Raw genomic sequence first — 17,155 nt, 5'->3', positions numbered from 1 at the left:
CCAAAGTCCAAGTGCCGCTAATTTAATTGTTTTTCCAGCCAAAAGCCAAAAAGGGAAAAACTTCTTCAAGTTTTTTTTTCCATCCAAGTGCAGTGCCACACGCACCAGAAAAACACACCCCCAACCCCGGGGCAACCGCCACCCCTTGAGCGACGGCGACGACGACGAAAAGGAGACAAAAGAAAACTGCAGTGAGAGAAAAAAGACAAAACAAAGAGTGACATGTCAAGTGACTGCAGAAAGGGATGGGGATGGGGGATGACAATCAGCAGAACAAGATGCAGAAGGAGCCGCCGCCAGTCCTATCCGAGAAGAGAACGACAGAGAGAGATGGAGAGAGAGTCACGCTTCAAATTGACGAGGACGAAAAGCTCAAAAGCAACAACTTGGAAGCTGGTCCCTCGACCCACTCTCCCTCTCTCTTCCACTCGCTTCTATTACCGCTATTTATTTAGCTGTTTTACATTGTCATTCCCTCTGCAGGCCACACACACACACACACACACACACAGAGAAGCACCCGCGCATTGCAAAAATAAGCAGAAGAAGAAGCGAAACGAATGTCAGACAGAGAGACAAAATGTCGAAAGCGCGACAGCTGCAGCAGCAGAGGGCAGCGACGTCGCAGCAACAAATTAGAACGAGAGACACCTACACATACATATGTATGTATATACCTCTCGTCTATGTATTGTACAACTGTATGGCAGGGGAGTGGGAGGTGTGAGCAGGCCAGCGCATGCGAGCGAGAAAATTTGTTTTGAACTGTCATAAATCTTAATTGCGGCGGAGTGATGGAATCGGAATCGTAGGAGTATAGGGCATACGAAAGGGTGATACGAAAGAGCGGGAAGGCTGACGAAAGGCGGCAAAACAGATTTCACACGCACACACACACACACACAGACAGCCTCTCTCTCTCTCTCGCTCTCTGAGAGAGCCAGTCATTTCCCCTGCGTTCCATTCCCATTCATTCGAGAAGATTTATCACCAATTGGTGCGAAGGGGAAACTGATATTGCTGGTGCGCATGCTCTCGCTTGCATGTGCTCTCTCTCTGCTGTGCTCCCTCTCTATCTCTCTCTGCCGCAAAAGAGAGCGAATATCAAGCGGGCTTTTGTAGTTGTTCTTCAGTCCACAACGGACCGTTACAGCGTGATCATGTTTGAAAAGCTTTGCGGCGCGTAAGCTCTCACAATCGCAGTGCCCGAAAAGTACGTAAAAAAGGGTAAACGCCACGCTACGTCGCTGCCTTCACACAGTAAACAGTAATTAATTAGCAGAGAGCCCTGAGCAGCGCTGCTACTGTGCGCGAGCGAGATAGGCGCACAATTTAATCACGTCTCACGTCAGTTGTCGGCTTTCAGTGGGTGGTGTAGGAGAGTGGAAACGGAACAACGGTAACAAAAAGAAAAGGCAGCAAAAGTAATCAACACGCAGCGCTGTCGACACACACGAACACAGTCATACTGCGCCGACTGCGTTGCGCCGTCGCTTAACGCAAATCGAATCAAAATTGCCGTCGCTAAAACGCGGGCTTCGTGTTAACGAACGTTTGTCGTCTCTCGTCAAAAAACAAACAAAAAAACAAAAAACAAAGTCAGCAGCAAGCAGAGCAGCACAGCATCCAAGCAGCTCCAAAACAGGGAGCAGAAGCACAGCACAGCAGCAGGCAGCGCCAGCAACAGTCGCGCAGCAGACAAAACGAAACGTGCGCGTCGCTGCCGTCGCGCTTTGAACTTCATTTTTTTGGTATCAATCAGCGGCAGAGGGGGGGCAGAGAAGAACGCAACCGACGACGCGAGCGACGCGACGCGTCTGATTCTTGACTGAATCAGAGTGACAGCCCCCACCCCTCCCACTCACCCGAGCAACACACACACACACGACAGAGGGCCATCAGCAGCGCAGTAGCAGAGCCGAAGAAGCGCGACGCGAGGCAGAGCAGTGGCAGGCCGACAGCAGAAGCGGCAGCAGAATTCATTCGAATTCGGACTCTCAAACGAGTAACGACGAGGAATCCGTAACTCGGAACACACTCATACACGCACACATACAACATACATCTCGTATACGTACACGCGACGCGCGACTCGCGTGTTCCCAAGCAATCTAACAGTAATATTACAACAGAAAAGCGAGAGAAGCAAAGGAGAAAAATGAATTTTGAACGCCATTCAAGCCACAAGAAAAATATTCAAAAATGCAAGTGTGATACGAAACGTAATAATAATTAAGAGTATTTTTGAAAGAAGAGAGTCCTACCATCATATCTAGTCAAAAATTGAGTTGAAAAGTTCATCAAACATGAAATGCGCTTCAAATGTTTGATCAAGACTGAAACAAAAACCCAAGCACAACAACAAAATTATTCAACAAAAAAACAAACAACTACAACAAATGGTTCAACAAAGTATACGTAAAAAACAAACCACGAAAACAAAAACAAATACAAATACAACAAATTATTATACCCCACAAATATATTTATTAAACTAAAACTTAAAACAAACTACAAAAATATATATAGTATATTTAACAATATTTTGCTCACAACAAAATTCAAACAACAAAATAATGTAAAAATCAACAAACAACAAAAAACCCTTAACGAAGTATACGATTCAATGCAATTATTAAATTAAATTTAAAAACAAAAATATTTAAACCTACATTTTTGTCTGCCATACGATATATAAAATAAAACAAATATATATATATATATCGGAAAATCCAACAAAGTTATACGCTACAACAAAACAAATTCTATACGAAAAAAACGTACCAAGTGCAAAAAAAAAAACAAAACAAAAATTTATGAATATTGTGTCAAATTACGAATAAGTTCTGATCGACAAATCCTGTTAGCCAGGATATAGAACATACTGCAGCAAAGTTCTCTATCAAAACCGTCAAAATTCAACAAAATCTCAACATGTTGCACGAGGCATTGATGCTCGAGATCTACAGACAGGCGCTAAATGCCGGGTAAGTGTTTGGCATTTTTGGGAGCTATGTTTAAGATTGGTTTCTAAAGGGATTTTGGGGAAATTTGGACTAGATTTTTGATAGGTTTTACTTGGAAATACATGAAATTATAGATGTGAATAGTTTTAGAATATATGTTTAATGGAGATTTCTTATAGTTGGGATTGGAAAGAGGAGGATTACTTGGTCCATAAAACTATAGCGGGAGAATTGTATGGTGAAAACTATAGGCAAACCCCTTCAGTGGAGAATTGGAAGGGGAAAACTATGTGTAGAGTTCTATTGAAAATAAGGAAAGAACTCTTTCTATAGGAATTTCCTTTCATAGGTTTCCAACTAGTTGAAAGACGCTTACTAGCGAATATATGGAAAGACTAGGGGGCAAGCCCCTTGGGTGACGACGACGATAATAGAAAGATGTGCCTTAAGAAAGATTTATATTAAATTGCGGAAAGATGTAGCTATGTTATCTATTAAAAGACACCTATTAGTACGCAAAAATCGTTTTTAAAAAATGTTAAAAGTAATCTAGGTTTAATAACCTATCAATTATAAGGAACATCATTTCGTTCCGATTTAAAGTACATTGTTTCTGACCCTCTAAAAGTGATTTGATTGTAGTTCTTTAGTTCAAAAGCTGTTCGTATATAGTTTCTTGGTAATTACAAGACTATAAGCCATAATAAAAGATAATTAGATCCATCTGGAGATAGTCCATGGAGCTGTGATAACTATTCTAGATGGAAGTTGGAAGAGAAGCCTCAAAACGAGTTTTCGATTCTTGAAATTTGTTAGAAATTATCCTCTAGAAGTGTTCATACTTTAAGAACTAAAATCTATCAGTAACCTTCTGCTTGGATCCATATCTTTCCTTCTGGTTTCTGCAACACTTCCACAGATAGATTCCCCAGAAAATTATATAATTTTATAGCGCACTCTTCCACCATTCATCAAATCCACAAATATAAAACCCAAAACTGTCGCCTAACCATATGAACGTTTTTAATCACATGAGAGACCTTCTCTTTCATTTCGCCTCGTCATTCGGGGGGCCAGAATTCTGATTTTTGATAGCCAATGGCCCATTAAAATATTACTTTAGACTGTGGGGCAGGCACAGATAAATATACACCAAGAAATGATTATTTCATCCGAATCATTGATGATTGGCGTCCTCGTCGTCGTCGTGCACGTCGCACACCTGTCGTTATAAATTCTGCCCCACGCCAATATTTGAGGCACACCATATATCAGGGGCATATACACCCACCCCCGCACCAGCACCAGCAACCCGTGAGCAACAGTTCTGTTTTCGAAAAACTATTGATTTATACTAATAAAACACACAACTCAGAAATCCCGAAACCCACAAACAGAACCCCAAAAGAACAATAATTTTTATCAAGTTGTAAAATACGGAAAAATTTGATTTGTAATCGCTGGGGGAATGGGGGTAAAAATTAAACACAAAAATTGTGCTATAGATTCCAAAATGATCTATCTTTCGGGGGCTGTGTGTGTGTGTGTGTGTCTGTATCTGAAAATTATGATTAAACAAGTTTCGAGATACATCTGAAAACGGGTTTTCCCGTTCAGGGGAATGGGGCTGTGCTGTGTTGCATCTGTGGCATTACTAATAAAGTGCGACAAATTGTCTCGTTTTGCTGCGAAAGATATACGAATTTGTAATAAATGTACATAATATTTGTTGCCTCCTTTTCATTCGTCTACTTTGTAGATGGGGGGAGGATGGGGTAGGAAAATGTGTTCAAGATATTTTACCAAGGCGATGACGTACCAGAAAATTTGAATAAATCATGCGAAAAGTGAAGAAAAACTCACGATACGCTCTGGTTGCCATCTTCTACTCAATTGGGTGGGGGTGCCTGTATCTGTATCTTTGCCACTTAGCGCTCCCTCTCTCTCTCCCTCTCTATCTCTCTGGCATTGTATCTGTGTATCTTTGTGTGTGTGTCTGCCTATTACCGGGAAGATTTATGTTCACAATTTGCCGCTGATTTGTGCGTGGTGTCTGTGAGTGTATGTGTATCTGTGTATCGGTGTGTAGTAATATTCACTTTTGTTACCTTTACGGATTAGTCATGTTTTAGTTTTTTTTTCCCCCCCATTTAGACAGTGCACTACAGTGCCTTACAAAAGTGTAGGAATGTGCATTCAAACGATTGATAACAGAAAATTTGTAAACATTAAGCGATTGATAGATCTGCAATCTGATGGATACAATAGTCAGAATATAGTAGATATTTATTGCATTGTAATATCATAAAAGTGGGCACTTTAGAGCTTTATATCTGCTTGAAATTGCAATTAATCAATTATTTATCGAGTTAAAAGCATTATCGATGTTATCGCAGCAATTGAAAATCCTTTTTTTTCCTAATAAAACATGGCACAAGCCCTGTTATCACCTCCAAACACTCGTATATATACTAACTCTACGCACTGTATCCCATTCCTTCCCCATGAAAGTCATGGCTGCATAGATGCAACCATGTAACTCTCTCTCTTTCTCTCTCTGTCGATTATTAATGAGACAATTCCAAGCTGTAATTAACTGCACTCGAGAGGAGAGAAGTTGCGTATAAATCATTTGTGATTTAAGCTTAATCGAATAACGAGATTTCCGATTATGATATGCTATTGCTATGAGGAAAACTTGTTGCCAAGAAAACAAAACACAACAGAAACACAACAGCCACAGCAATGGCTTTAATATGCGGGCTTAATCGTTGAATGCAATCTGGATGGATGGCTAATTAGCTGTGAGCGATCGGTGTGTAATAAGTATCTGTATCTATGATATGCTGTCATAAAACGCCGCCTGGGCTTATAGGTGTACCCCTATATGAATCATCTGAACACTGAACCAATCAATATTGTCTATAGTCTGGATCTGCCGTTTGTTTTTCTGTGTACTATCCATCAATTAGGGAACTTTTGACAAACGTTTTCCTTAGAACAACTTAATTCCGTTTAAAGAAGTCTTTTTTTTTGTTTTTTCTACTGTTTGAGCGATCGCTTCTTAAACAATAGAACACCTGACAAATTGTTGACATCAGAAGAAACATATTTATATTTTCGTTATAGTATTTTGTTCATTCAAATCAAGTCACATTAACGCCGTTTTTGTTCAGTGATTTCCGCCATGGAATCAGCCCCACACACACACCGCCAGCAGACGCCCACACAGATATTATATATAGAGATACAGATACAGATACAGTGCCTAATCATCAAAGAATTTATAACCATTTTGCATATACTTCAAAGTCAATCAAGGCAATCATTCACCGACTCACAAAATGATGTTTTTTTTTTCAAAAACAATCTCGCGGCCATAAAAACTGTTATATGTGTGTTACCATTTTCGATTGTAAATATACTCTAGGAAATCAAATTCCATATTTTTTCGTTCGGTTTTTAATTTTTTTTTATTGCCAATTAATTTATGCAAACTGTTATGCGGAATGTGTGTCTGTGGCCCAGCAACAACCAAGCAGATGATGATAATTGCCGCAGATCTCAGATCTCTGAGGAGATGCTTACGATTATGAACATCTCGGGGGTCGGTCTCTGGTCTCTGCTCATAACTCAGGCCTCAAATCTCGAATTAAACGCCATTGTTCCAATATAGAGTTTTACGACCCATAGAGCACCGTAAGAGCGGCGGCTGGAGCGAGGGAGGGGACGTACGAGGCAGTGGAATGTATATCAGAGAGGGATAGACAGACAATGGTGGACAGTGGAACGTGTATGGGCGAGGGAGAGGGGACAAACGTATGGTGGAACATAAAGCGGCGCAGCAATGGTGGTTTGTCCAAGAGAGTGGAAGGTATATCGGGCTATGGGCAGAACAGATGGACTGTGGAACGTGGATGGAGAGAGGGACAGTGGAACGTAGATCAGTGATAGCGGGACAGACGGACAGTGGAACGTATCTCGTCGTTGGAGGGACAGATGGACTGATGGAACCCACAGCTGTGTTCCAAACGGCAGACACAGTTTCATTTTTTTCTTTTGCTTTTTATTGTTGTTGTTTGTTGTTTTCATTTTGGTTTATGGCGCCTTTTGAGATTTGAATAACAAATCGAAATGTTGACATATGTTTGGCATTGTTGCCATTGTTGTTGGGGTTTGTTCCTGCGGTGGGGCTTATGATTTAGCGCAAAATATAAACATATTTGGAGGGGGGATGTGGGGCAGATTTCCAATATTATGCTCTTGATTGCTTATCCAATTTATGGTGGGGTTTTTTTATAGAGGAACCATTGGGCTTGTGAAAGTCTCTGATGGGGAGAGGAGAAAGCTCTTTGTAGATTGATTGATGAGTGATATGATGTAAATGAGGAGATGAAGATCTTAAGGGAAACAAAAGATGGAAGATTGTTTTAATCAGCAGGAAGATAGTTTCAAATGATGATTAGTACTCTTTAAAACACTCTTTGAGAATCCCCAGAGGACCTAGATTATCTCCAAATTGTACTTTTAACTAATTTCCCCCCCGCCTTTCTTTGCCTTTACAGCGCTTTGCCCACAGCTCGTCCCCGTTCCACGGAATCGGCAAATTCCAGCGAGCGGTGTCCCTCGCACGAATCCAATTCCTCCGACAATGGGGGACAGCGTGGGGATAACAGCGGAGGGGGTGTGATGCCAGCCACATCCATGCACTCGACATTCCCGGCCGTGCCGCAGAACCTGCCCGCACAGCCCCCCTCCATGGAGGCGTATCTGCATATGGTGGCCGCGGCCGCACAGCAGTACGGCTTCCCCTTGGCTGCAGCGGCGGCCGCAGGACCCCGCCTGCCCCTGCCCCTGCCCAATGAGGCGGCGGCCCCGTTCAAGCTGCCACCGCAAGCATCGCCTACGGCCTCCAGCAATCACTCGGAGGCGCTGGACTTTCGCACGAATCTTTATGGCCGGGCGGAATCCGCCGAGCCGCCAGCCTCCGAGGAGGAGGAGGACTTCGATGACGGGGCCAACAATCCCCTGGATCTGTCGGTGGGCACACGGAAACGCGGCCACGACGCAGAGCCACAGCTGGGGCACATCCAGGTGAAGAAGATGTTCAAGTCGGAGAGTCCTCCGGCGAATCCTTCGCCAACGGCGCCGGCGCCCACTGCCAGCCAATTGATGCCCGGAGTGAATCCCTATCTGGCGGCTGTGGCGGCCGCCAATATTTTCCGCGCTGGACAGTTTCCCGATTGGAATGGCAAAAGCGATCTGGTGGTGGATCCCCTCGAGAAGATGTCGGACATTGTGAAGGGAGGCGCCCAAGGACACAAGGAGAAGCATCATCATCATCATCATCATCAATCGAAGGCCACACCGCCCGCACAGTCAGCACCGCCAAAGAGTCCCGCACAGCAGCAGCAGCAACAACAACAGCAACAACAACAGCAGCAGCAGCAGCAGGGATCCAACAATAGCCACAATTCCGAGGGAGGATCTGCAGCAGCAGGTGCCGCACCCGCCTCCGGTGGCGGCGTCACCAAGGCCCGCCACAACATCTGGCAATCGCATTGGCAGAACAAGGGCGTGGCCAGCTCTGTCTTCCGGTGTGTGTGGTGCAAGCAGAGCTTCCCCACCCTGGAGGCCCTGACCACCCACATGAAGGACAGCAAACACTGCGGCGTGAATGTGCCACCGTTCGGGAATCTCCCGAGCAACAATCCCCCCCAGCACCAGCACCAGCATCACCAGCAGCACCACCATCCGGCACCACCGCCGCCACAGCAGAACCACCAGAATATGCGCAAGCAGGGGGGCGGCGGCGGCTCCCAGGCGAATCACTCCCCCTCGGCGAACGTGAAGAACGCGTTTCAGTATCGCGGCGATCCCCCGACGCCGCTGCCCCGGAAGCTGGTGCGCGGCCAGAACGTGTGGCTGGGGAAGGGCGTGGAGCAGGCCATGCAGATCCTCAAGTGCATGCGGTGCGGCGAGAGCTTCCGCTCTCTCGGCGAGATGACCAAGCACATGCAGGAGACGCAGCACTACACGAACATCCTCTCCCAGGAGCAGAGCATCTCCATCAAGTCCCAGAACCAGGCCAACGCCAATGCGGACTCCAAGGACAACCACAACAACAGCCTCAGCTCCGAGGAGAGTCGCACCCTGAGCGCCGTGCTCACGTGCAAGGTGTGCGACAAGGCCTTCAACAGTCTCGGAGACCTGAGCAATCACATGGCCAAAAATAATCACTATGCCGAACCGCTGCTCCAGAATGCGGGCGCCCGCAAGAGGCCGGCCCCCAAGAAGAGGGAGAAATCCCTGCCGGTGAGGAAACTCCTGGAAATGAAGGGCGGCGGGGCAGGCAATCAGGACGATTTGGCAGCGGAAAAGAGTGCTGTTCAAGGCAAGCCCGGCCTCGGACCGGGCGGAGGGGACAAAAACGATGCCGCTTTGTTTGCAGAACGCATGCGGCAGTACATAACGGGAGTGAAGTCGCCCGAGGAGATCGCCAAGGTGGCTGCCGCTCAGCTGTTGGCCAAAAACAAATCGCCCGAGCTGCTGGAGCAGAAGAACGGCAGCGCCAAGCCAGGCAATTCCTCGGTACTGAGTGCCATCGAGCAGATGTTCACCACCAGCTTTGATACGCCGCCGCGGCACGCCAGCCTCCCGGCGAGCAGTCCCTCCAACTCGTCCACCAAGAACACCTCCCCCGTGGCCAGCAGCATCCTGAAACGCCTCGGCATCGATGAGACGGTGGACTACAATAAGCCCTTGATTGACACGAATGATCCGTACTATCAGCACTATCGGTACACGAGCAGCGAGCGGAGCGGCAGCGAGTGCAGTGCGGAGGCGGCCAGGCCACGTCTGGACGCCCCAACGCCCGAGAAGCAGCAGCCGCTGATGGCCTCCGCCTCCGCCTCCGCCATGGAGGAGTCTTCGGCCGGCAAGTCCGTGAGCAGCATCAAGCAGGAGGAGCCCATCAAAATGAAGATCAAGTCTGAGATCAGCGACGAGCAGAACGATGACACGGCCATGCCATCGCCCAAAATGGAGGCCACTCTGGTCAACGGCAGCTACACCTCCTCCTCCGCTGCCAACAACAATAACAACAACAACAACAACAATGTGGAGCGGGCCTCGCCCAAGACCCCCTCGGTGGCAGGGAGCCCGCAGTCGAGGCTTCTGCCGCCGCGTAGTCCGGCGGACAGCCAGCGTTCGGCCACACCCAAGTCTCCAGCCTCCAGCCACAAGTCGTACGACGGCAGCGAGGGCAACAAAAAGTATCCCAGTGACTCCCTGAATGCTTTGTCCTCGATGTTCGATTCGTTGGGGGCCAGTGGCGGCGGTGCCGCAGCCAATACGAGAGCTAAGCTGGCCGCCGCTGCAGCCGCTGCCACCGGGGGAGTCCTGCCCGTGGCCGGCGGGAGCGAGTCTCCGGAGAATCTAAGCGCAAGCAATTCGCTGGCGGCCTTGCGACAGTTCTGCGTGAAGAAGGAGAAGACCGCCTAAGAGCTGGAGCTTCTCGGCCGCAAACCGGACCGTTCCGTAAAACGCTCTCGTTAGCCTCGTTTTTTCGTTGTTTTCGCGCAAACAAAAAGCATTTTAAACACAAATTTTTTTTGTTTTGCCTGCGCGTTGCCCACACGTCGCCTCCCCCCGAAACGGCCACACCCCCACAAGACCCCCATGCACTTTTTGGGCGGCGGCCACTGCGTTTCTTAGGGGCGGGGCGGACTGCGGCAACCATTCAGAGAGAAGAGAAGAGAGAGAATCAGGAGTCAAAAGTACTGCCACTTGGACGACACTTTGGCGACAGGATGCAAAAGGACACCACCGATATATGGAGATGTGTATTCGGTATCACGAAACGATTATAATGAAGACAATGATTGAGAGGAGGTAGCGAATAGTCCAATCATTCACTCAATCAAGATACCAGGCGGCAGTTGGGGATTGAATCCTGCAGCGGGTATGGCGACGACCCCCCCGCGGCGTTCAGCAAGCCTTAAGGCCTACTTTTTCAAGGTAATTATTCGAGAATTTCAAGCAAAAATTATAGAATACAAGAGGAACGAGTGGGAATGGAATTCAGCAACTGCTTTTGGGGTAAATGGGAATCGGTGGAAATGGAACAAGGTTTTGACAGAGTCAGCAGTTCCATTATAAATGTATTCTATAATCTTTGATATAAAACAATCTATTGATGAAAACCCTCGACTAAAACTCGCTTTCTCTTCTCTTCATTTCAGGATATATAAAACTTGGGATCCTTGAAAAACTATGGCTTGGAATGGCTGACCATTTGGTGGGTTTTTGTTGTTAGAGAAAAACCACACAAGCCCTTGTCAGGGCTGCCACATCTCTCTGCAAAGAGTTATGAAATTTGAAGAAAAAGAAAACATTGTGATCCAATAAAAAAAGAGAAAAGAAAAAAGTTTTTATGAACATTACACCAAACGGAATCTTTATTTGAGAAAGCAGCGGCAGGGGGTTTCTTCAACGTTTCTTCTTGTTTTGCTTTGTCGCTGGACTGCTGCAGATTTTCTTGGGTGATGGTTTCTCTGGAGGGGGTGGTGGTGGGGCTGGGTGTTGCTTCTCCGACAGCAGAGACGTTAGCATGTCGCTCAGGTCCAGCATATTGTTGGGGACATTTGGAAATTGCATTTTCTCCAGCTCGCGCTTCGTTTCGGGATCTTTGATGATGTGATTGGCGATCAGGAGCATTAGGACGGGCGCCAGCATAACCAGGCTCATGGGATGCAGGACAAAGTCCACGAAGCGCCACTGTTCGCGTTCCCTGAAGTATTTGCGAAGCTTCAGTGGCGCCAGCCGCAGTGGATAGGCAATCTGGGAAACGGTCACGGGATCCACATAGCTCACCTCCCGAGCCCGGTACTTGCCCCGCGAATTGATCTCCACTCGCACGGGTCGGAAGTAGATGTCCGGATGGTGCACCTCCACCACATGACTCCCGTACGGTACTCCGCTGATCAGAAAGTGTCCATCGGTGCGCACGAATCCCTTGTACTGGCCGCCGTTGATCGACAGCGTGATCTCCGACAGCCATCGGAGGGTCAGGCCCAACTTGCGATCCGGTGGCAAGATGTATCCGCTGATGGTGTACAGCGGCGCGGCAATGGCATCTTCATTCTCCACTGGCACCACATCAGCGAAACCCAGATTCAGATACAAGATCAATACAATCAGATTAATTTTAAGCATTTTGCAAGGCGTTTCAAAAGTTCACTTTCTGATGAAAAAAAAAAAAGTTTCCTTTTGGAGAAAAATTGTTGAAAAATTTCTAGTTAAAATCGGTTAATTTTTTTCTTTAAGCTACGTTTTCGACGTTACTGACTTTAGAGAAGCTATGAAATCTGTGATGTTGAATCACATTAAAATCTGTGAGTATTTGATTGAGTTTTGTGTAGGAGAATGCATATTTTTTAAGATCTATCATAAGGGAAGTTTTAGCTAACAATTCAGAGGTCCTTCTATCCACTAAGTGATCTATCTATCAAACGAGGGAACTTTCCATTAAAGGTACAATCTATCGAGATATCTACCTATAGATTGCCGCGGACTAAGGCTTGAAAATCCATATCTAGTGGCCAGTACCTACGAAACTCTTCATCCATATTTTTCCATCTCTTCTCTTTCCCCCATAATCATCCAGTTTTCCAACCATCTTTCTAGGAACTCACATCTTTCTCTCTTTGAAGCATCTCCCATCTTCACTGCCTAGCCAAAAATCGTTTCTAAAGATACAAAATCCCGACGGCAAAGCAACATTTTCCACAGTAGCCGCAGTAGTCGATTGCCCCTCAGTACATACCAAACGATCAGGCGATCATTCGCATTTTATAACGCAACAATTGTTGCATGAGGAGTGACTCACTGGAAGCCAGAAAAAGCCCTGCTCCTCCTCCTCCAGAAGACTTCTTTCTCTTCTATGGGAAGGAGTCGTGACCAAAGCGACTTTTGTTCAACCATCAGACACTGCCGCGCACACATCCCTCGTACGCGACTCGTATGTGGCAGAAAGACATTGTATGGAATGTGTGTTTGGGTCTATGAAAGGAGAGGTAGCCAAGAAATAGCTGCCACAAATTTGCACTTTTTGATGAACGTTTTGTGGCTTCTGCTTCTGTGTCGCGGGAATCACGGCTCCAGCGATGGTAATTTTTTTTTTTTTTGTAGCAAGTAGCACTCGAATGATCCTCTCAACAAGTGTTCGGAAAACGGTATCTGGGGGCATGCGCAAACAATTTTCCAATATAATTTGACTTCTCTGAAGAGGATTGCCGGTTCAGGGGGGCTCCGGGGGTCTGCAGCGGTGTCGTCATTATGGCAATGTTCGTGTTCATCGTTTGATTTAGCGCCAGCCTCGCATTGAGGAGCGTCTTGAGGAGTTGTTTGTATTTAAATTTCTACAAACGGAGAGCCCCTCAGAGCCGATCTCTAACGTCGTGGCCTGCCATTAAACAGAGTTGTTGTATCTGTAGATATTATTTTTGTTCGTAGCTGTATCGTATCTGTTGCTCCACTCAATTGACAGCAGCGCTGGCGCATAGAGGAGCTTCTGTCTGCGACTAGATGTAGATTAAGTTGCTATGAATCGTTGAATGGTAAAGAATTGCCAATGATTAGAACTGCAAAATGTGTGGAAATTCAAGTGGAATAAATGAATGAAGGCGAGTTCAAGATGGACTTTAAATGGGGATCGATATGGCGGATCGATCAATGGGAGTTATAGAAATGTTCAAAGGAGAGGGAACAGGCTGGCAAAGAGAATGCTTGCCAAACAACATACATTACGTGTGCATGACGCTTAAAAATTCCAAATCCCTGCTGTAAAAAAGGTCTTAAAAGAAATATAAGCTCCAGAGCCATAGAACCTTTAGATTTCCAGACAATTCTTACCTTTATCATCCATTCCATATTCCCTTGAACCCATATATCTCTGCCAAAGCTGTCTTTTTCTCTATAAAACTAACCTGATCCAACACAACGTCCAACAAAGTTATACAGCTTATCACAGAGCAGACTATAGTTCTTCTATAAAAGTTCTATAAATAATATGAAATCTAATCTCGAAAAAAAAGAGAACCAGGGTACCAGGCAAAAAGATCAAAAGCATTGAGTAAATCAATCAAACCAGCAATTGATAGCTAATGACTGATTTATGAATATAAACGAGTCATGTTTTAATCATAAATCCAAAGCAAAGCAAACAATCGAATCGGTAGGAAGGAAGGGGGTACCATATGGCTTATCCCCCTATCGCTATAGGGTCTGTGGCGAGTATTATTCATCGTTTTCTTTCATAATAAAACAATTTGAACGATTGCAAGATAATCGTTTAATGACTGATAACGAACACAGAGATTTACTATATAGATGATGGTCGGTCGGTCGTCTGATGGCAATCGCTTTATCGCAGAAAACCAGAACACTATCTGCAATAAATCAATGCACATAAGAATCCCCCGTCCTCCAGTGCCTTCTCTTGAAGACCCTTCATAACTGATTTGCTAGGAATTGTTTTCAGCGTTTTTTCTGTTGTTTTTTTTGCGGAACAGTAGAGGTCATAAATTTCTCGAAAACCTTTTTGTTTTATGCGGAAAAAAACAGGGAGAGAAACTTTTAAATATTCATGCGTGATATTTGTCGCAGCGACAGGGATCGAATCGGATCGGATCGGTTTCAGCGACGATTCCAACGATCGATTGTTTCTTTTTGACCAAAAAAAAAAAACAAAAAACAAAACCCAATCCCAATGTCAGTCTCAGAGAAAACAATTGTTTAGGAAGAACACAACACAATGGGTCATTTAGGAGTGGTCTGTGGTTCGATCCCCATCCTCGCTGACAGCCAACAAGTATTGCACGATCCTTGGGGATGATGATGCTCCTGTTGGAATGGGTATGGGATCCTTCTGCTGCCGCTGCTGCTGCTGCTGCTTCGGCTGCCTGAGTGATTTATTTAGTTTGTGTCAATTCCTGAAATTATTGGCCCCCAAATGCAAAAATCGTTCTCAATGTTCGCGTTCTGAAACCAGAACGTTCGTGATGACATCTCCCCTGCATATCTTAACACATTTTCAGATTCCCTGAAGGATCAGATCAGTTCATGAGAAGACGGAATCCCTGTTCTTTTTAGGGTATGGTTGAGATGTTCTTCTGAGTCATGATCCATGATCTTTGGGAATTTGATTACCAGAACTGATGTTGGAGGGGAAACGTTTTTCAATAACATTTGAAAGTGTTACGCGTCCTGCAGCAGCGCCTTTCGGTTGGAATACCTTTGCCCACTCGGAATTTCATTGGCAATCTTAGAGACATATTCTAATAAGCTTAGAAATAACTTTTAATTAAAGGAATTGCTGTGGAAATACTTGAGCCAGTTCCAGATATGGTCTTGTGGCAGCATTGACGATGATGAGGCAGGCACAGGCAGGCCAGCCAGGCACCCAGACGACCACAAGATGGAAGTGGCAGTGGAATGGAATGGAATGGAGGCTGGGGCAGGCACATTTAAAACAAGTTCAAGATGCAAACAATGGATCATTATCCAGATACAAAAAACTAAAACAAAAAGAGAAGAACGAACAGCCAAGAGCCCAGAGCCAAGAAGAGCGAAGAAACAGATACAATCGAGCGCAATCGCCACGGCATTCCCATAGGTTACACCGCAACGAGGAGATGCCTCAAGAGGAGTCCAAGGGGGGCAGCGAGGACAGCGAGCGAGAAGGACAGCACGAGAGATAGTGCAACAGAGAGGCAGAGACGCTTTCGATGGCGATGGCTCTTGTTGTTTATTGATTACACGCTTTTTCGGGAATGCTGCAATGCATTGGGCCGCGGTGCGAGTGAGACAGGGACAGAACGAGCGAGAGAGCGAGAACCGCGCGACTCTTGGCCATAATGGTGCGGATGCCAGCGGCTGCAACATGCGCCTGTCATGCGATCGCCGCCAAGAACATAACATCCATTACACAGCGATCGACTCGACTCGACCACAAGAACGACGACGACGACGACTACGACGACGACGATGAGGATGAGGATGAGGCTGAGGACGTGGTCGACGACGCTTACGATTGTGAATGCGATTTGGTGGAAGATCCCCAGTCCATTGGGGGCAGGGCAGTGCAGGGCAGGAGGCACAAAGCGCAAAAGAAGCGGCTGGGGCTATCTCTGGGGCGAGAGCAATATGAAATTCAATGCCACATTTGCTGCATGAACTAGAAAAAGTACAGAAATGTTTGTTGGCGAAAAAGGTGCAGACTTTAGAACGAAGATTGTATGCCCTTTCCATATAATTCTAGGTATTTTTAGGTATTTTTTCAGTTTATAATTAAAAGGAATGAATATATCAATGGGATTTATAAGCAGAAATGTCCGAAAAGCTCTTTTAAAATCATTATTTATTTTAGAAAGTTCCATAGACATATTTTGGAATAAAATTGATCGATAACAGATCGATAGTAGGTGATTTTTGTAGAAGTATTTCGACAAAACTAGATGGAAAATTATATACACATATTTTATAAGTTCAACTATCGATAACATATCGATAGTAAACGATTTTTAAAAGTATTTAGATAAAACAATCATAAATTAAATGGAACATTTTTAACACATACTTTGTAAATTAAATTATCGATAAATTATCGACAAAAAATCTATTATTGATAGGTATTTCGATAAAAAAATTATAGATAAAATGGAAAATTATTAAACCATTTTTAAAAACTTCAATTATCGATAAATTATGGACAAAAAACCGATTTTTGATAAGTATTTCGATGAAACAATTATAAATTAAATGAAGACTTATTTTTAGCGTATTTATAGATAAATGATCTATAAAAAACGGTTTTGCGGTAAATATTTTGATACAAAAATATCAAAATAATCAAAATTAAAATTTAATCGATCAATGCAAGGATCGGAATGGTTATTCTTTCCCTATCGATGGCTAAAATAAGGAAAAAACTACAAGTTTTGGTTGAGTCCAGCTCTTCTAACGTCACAAACCCATTCCGAAAACTGCTTATACCCTCTCCTCACATACCTTAGATTTTAAAGGATAAATGCTGCAGTGCACCATAAAGTTCTATGCTTGCTTCTGGCTGCAACATCAGCAGCTGCTGCTGGAGTTGCAAGTACTGCAGTGGCTGCTGCTGCTGCTGC

At 45.1% G+C, this 17,155-nt stretch overlaps 2 protein-coding genes across 2 annotated transcripts; one reads left to right on the top strand and one right to left on the bottom strand.

Moving 5' to 3' along the window:
• The first annotated feature begins 2,496 nt into the window (after nt 1–2,496).
• On the top strand, nt 2,497–11,393 carry LOC108162300 (protein teashirt). Its single transcript, XM_017296966.2, has 3 exons — nt 2,497–2,987; nt 7,532–10,985; nt 11,210–11,393. The coding sequence occupies exons 1-2, from the start codon at nt 2,935–2,937 to the stop codon at nt 10,467–10,469; spliced, it is 2,991 nt and encodes a 996-aa protein (XP_017152455.1). The 5' UTR covers nt 2,497–2,934; the 3' UTR covers nt 10,470–10,985; nt 11,210–11,393.
• Nucleotides 11,394–11,456: 63 nt separating this feature from the next.
• Nucleotides 11,457–12,182, bottom strand: LOC108161207 (ER membrane protein complex subunit 7 homolog). Its single transcript, XM_017295428.1, has one exon. It carries the CDS (start codon nt 12,180–12,182, stop codon nt 11,457–11,459), a length of 726 nt encoding a protein of 241 aa, XP_017150917.1.
• Between the last annotated feature and the right edge of the window lie 4,973 nt (nt 12,183–17,155).

The sequence above is a fragment of the Drosophila miranda genome, chromosome 4 (genome assembly GCF_003369915.1).
Source record: "Drosophila miranda strain MSH22 chromosome 4, D.miranda_PacBio2.1, whole genome shotgun sequence".
NCBI lineage: Eukaryota > Metazoa > Arthropoda > Insecta > Diptera > Drosophilidae > Drosophila > Drosophila miranda.
The sequence above is the reverse complement of the archived record's forward strand: the minus strand, read 5'-3'. Positions and strand labels throughout refer to the sequence as shown.

Coding starts and splice junctions, on each gene's coding strand:
- LOC108162300 (XM_017296966.2), top strand. CDS start 2,935: ATGTTGCACGAGGCATTGATGCTCGAGATCTACAGACAGGCGCTAAAT. Junction 2,988..7,531: donor AGACAGGCGCTAAATGCCGG/GTAAGTGTTTGG, acceptor TTGCCTTTACAG/CGCTTTGCCCACAGCTCGTC.
- LOC108161207 (XM_017295428.1), bottom strand. CDS start 12,182: ATGCTTAAAATTAATCTGATTGTATTGATCTTGTATCTGAATCTGGGT.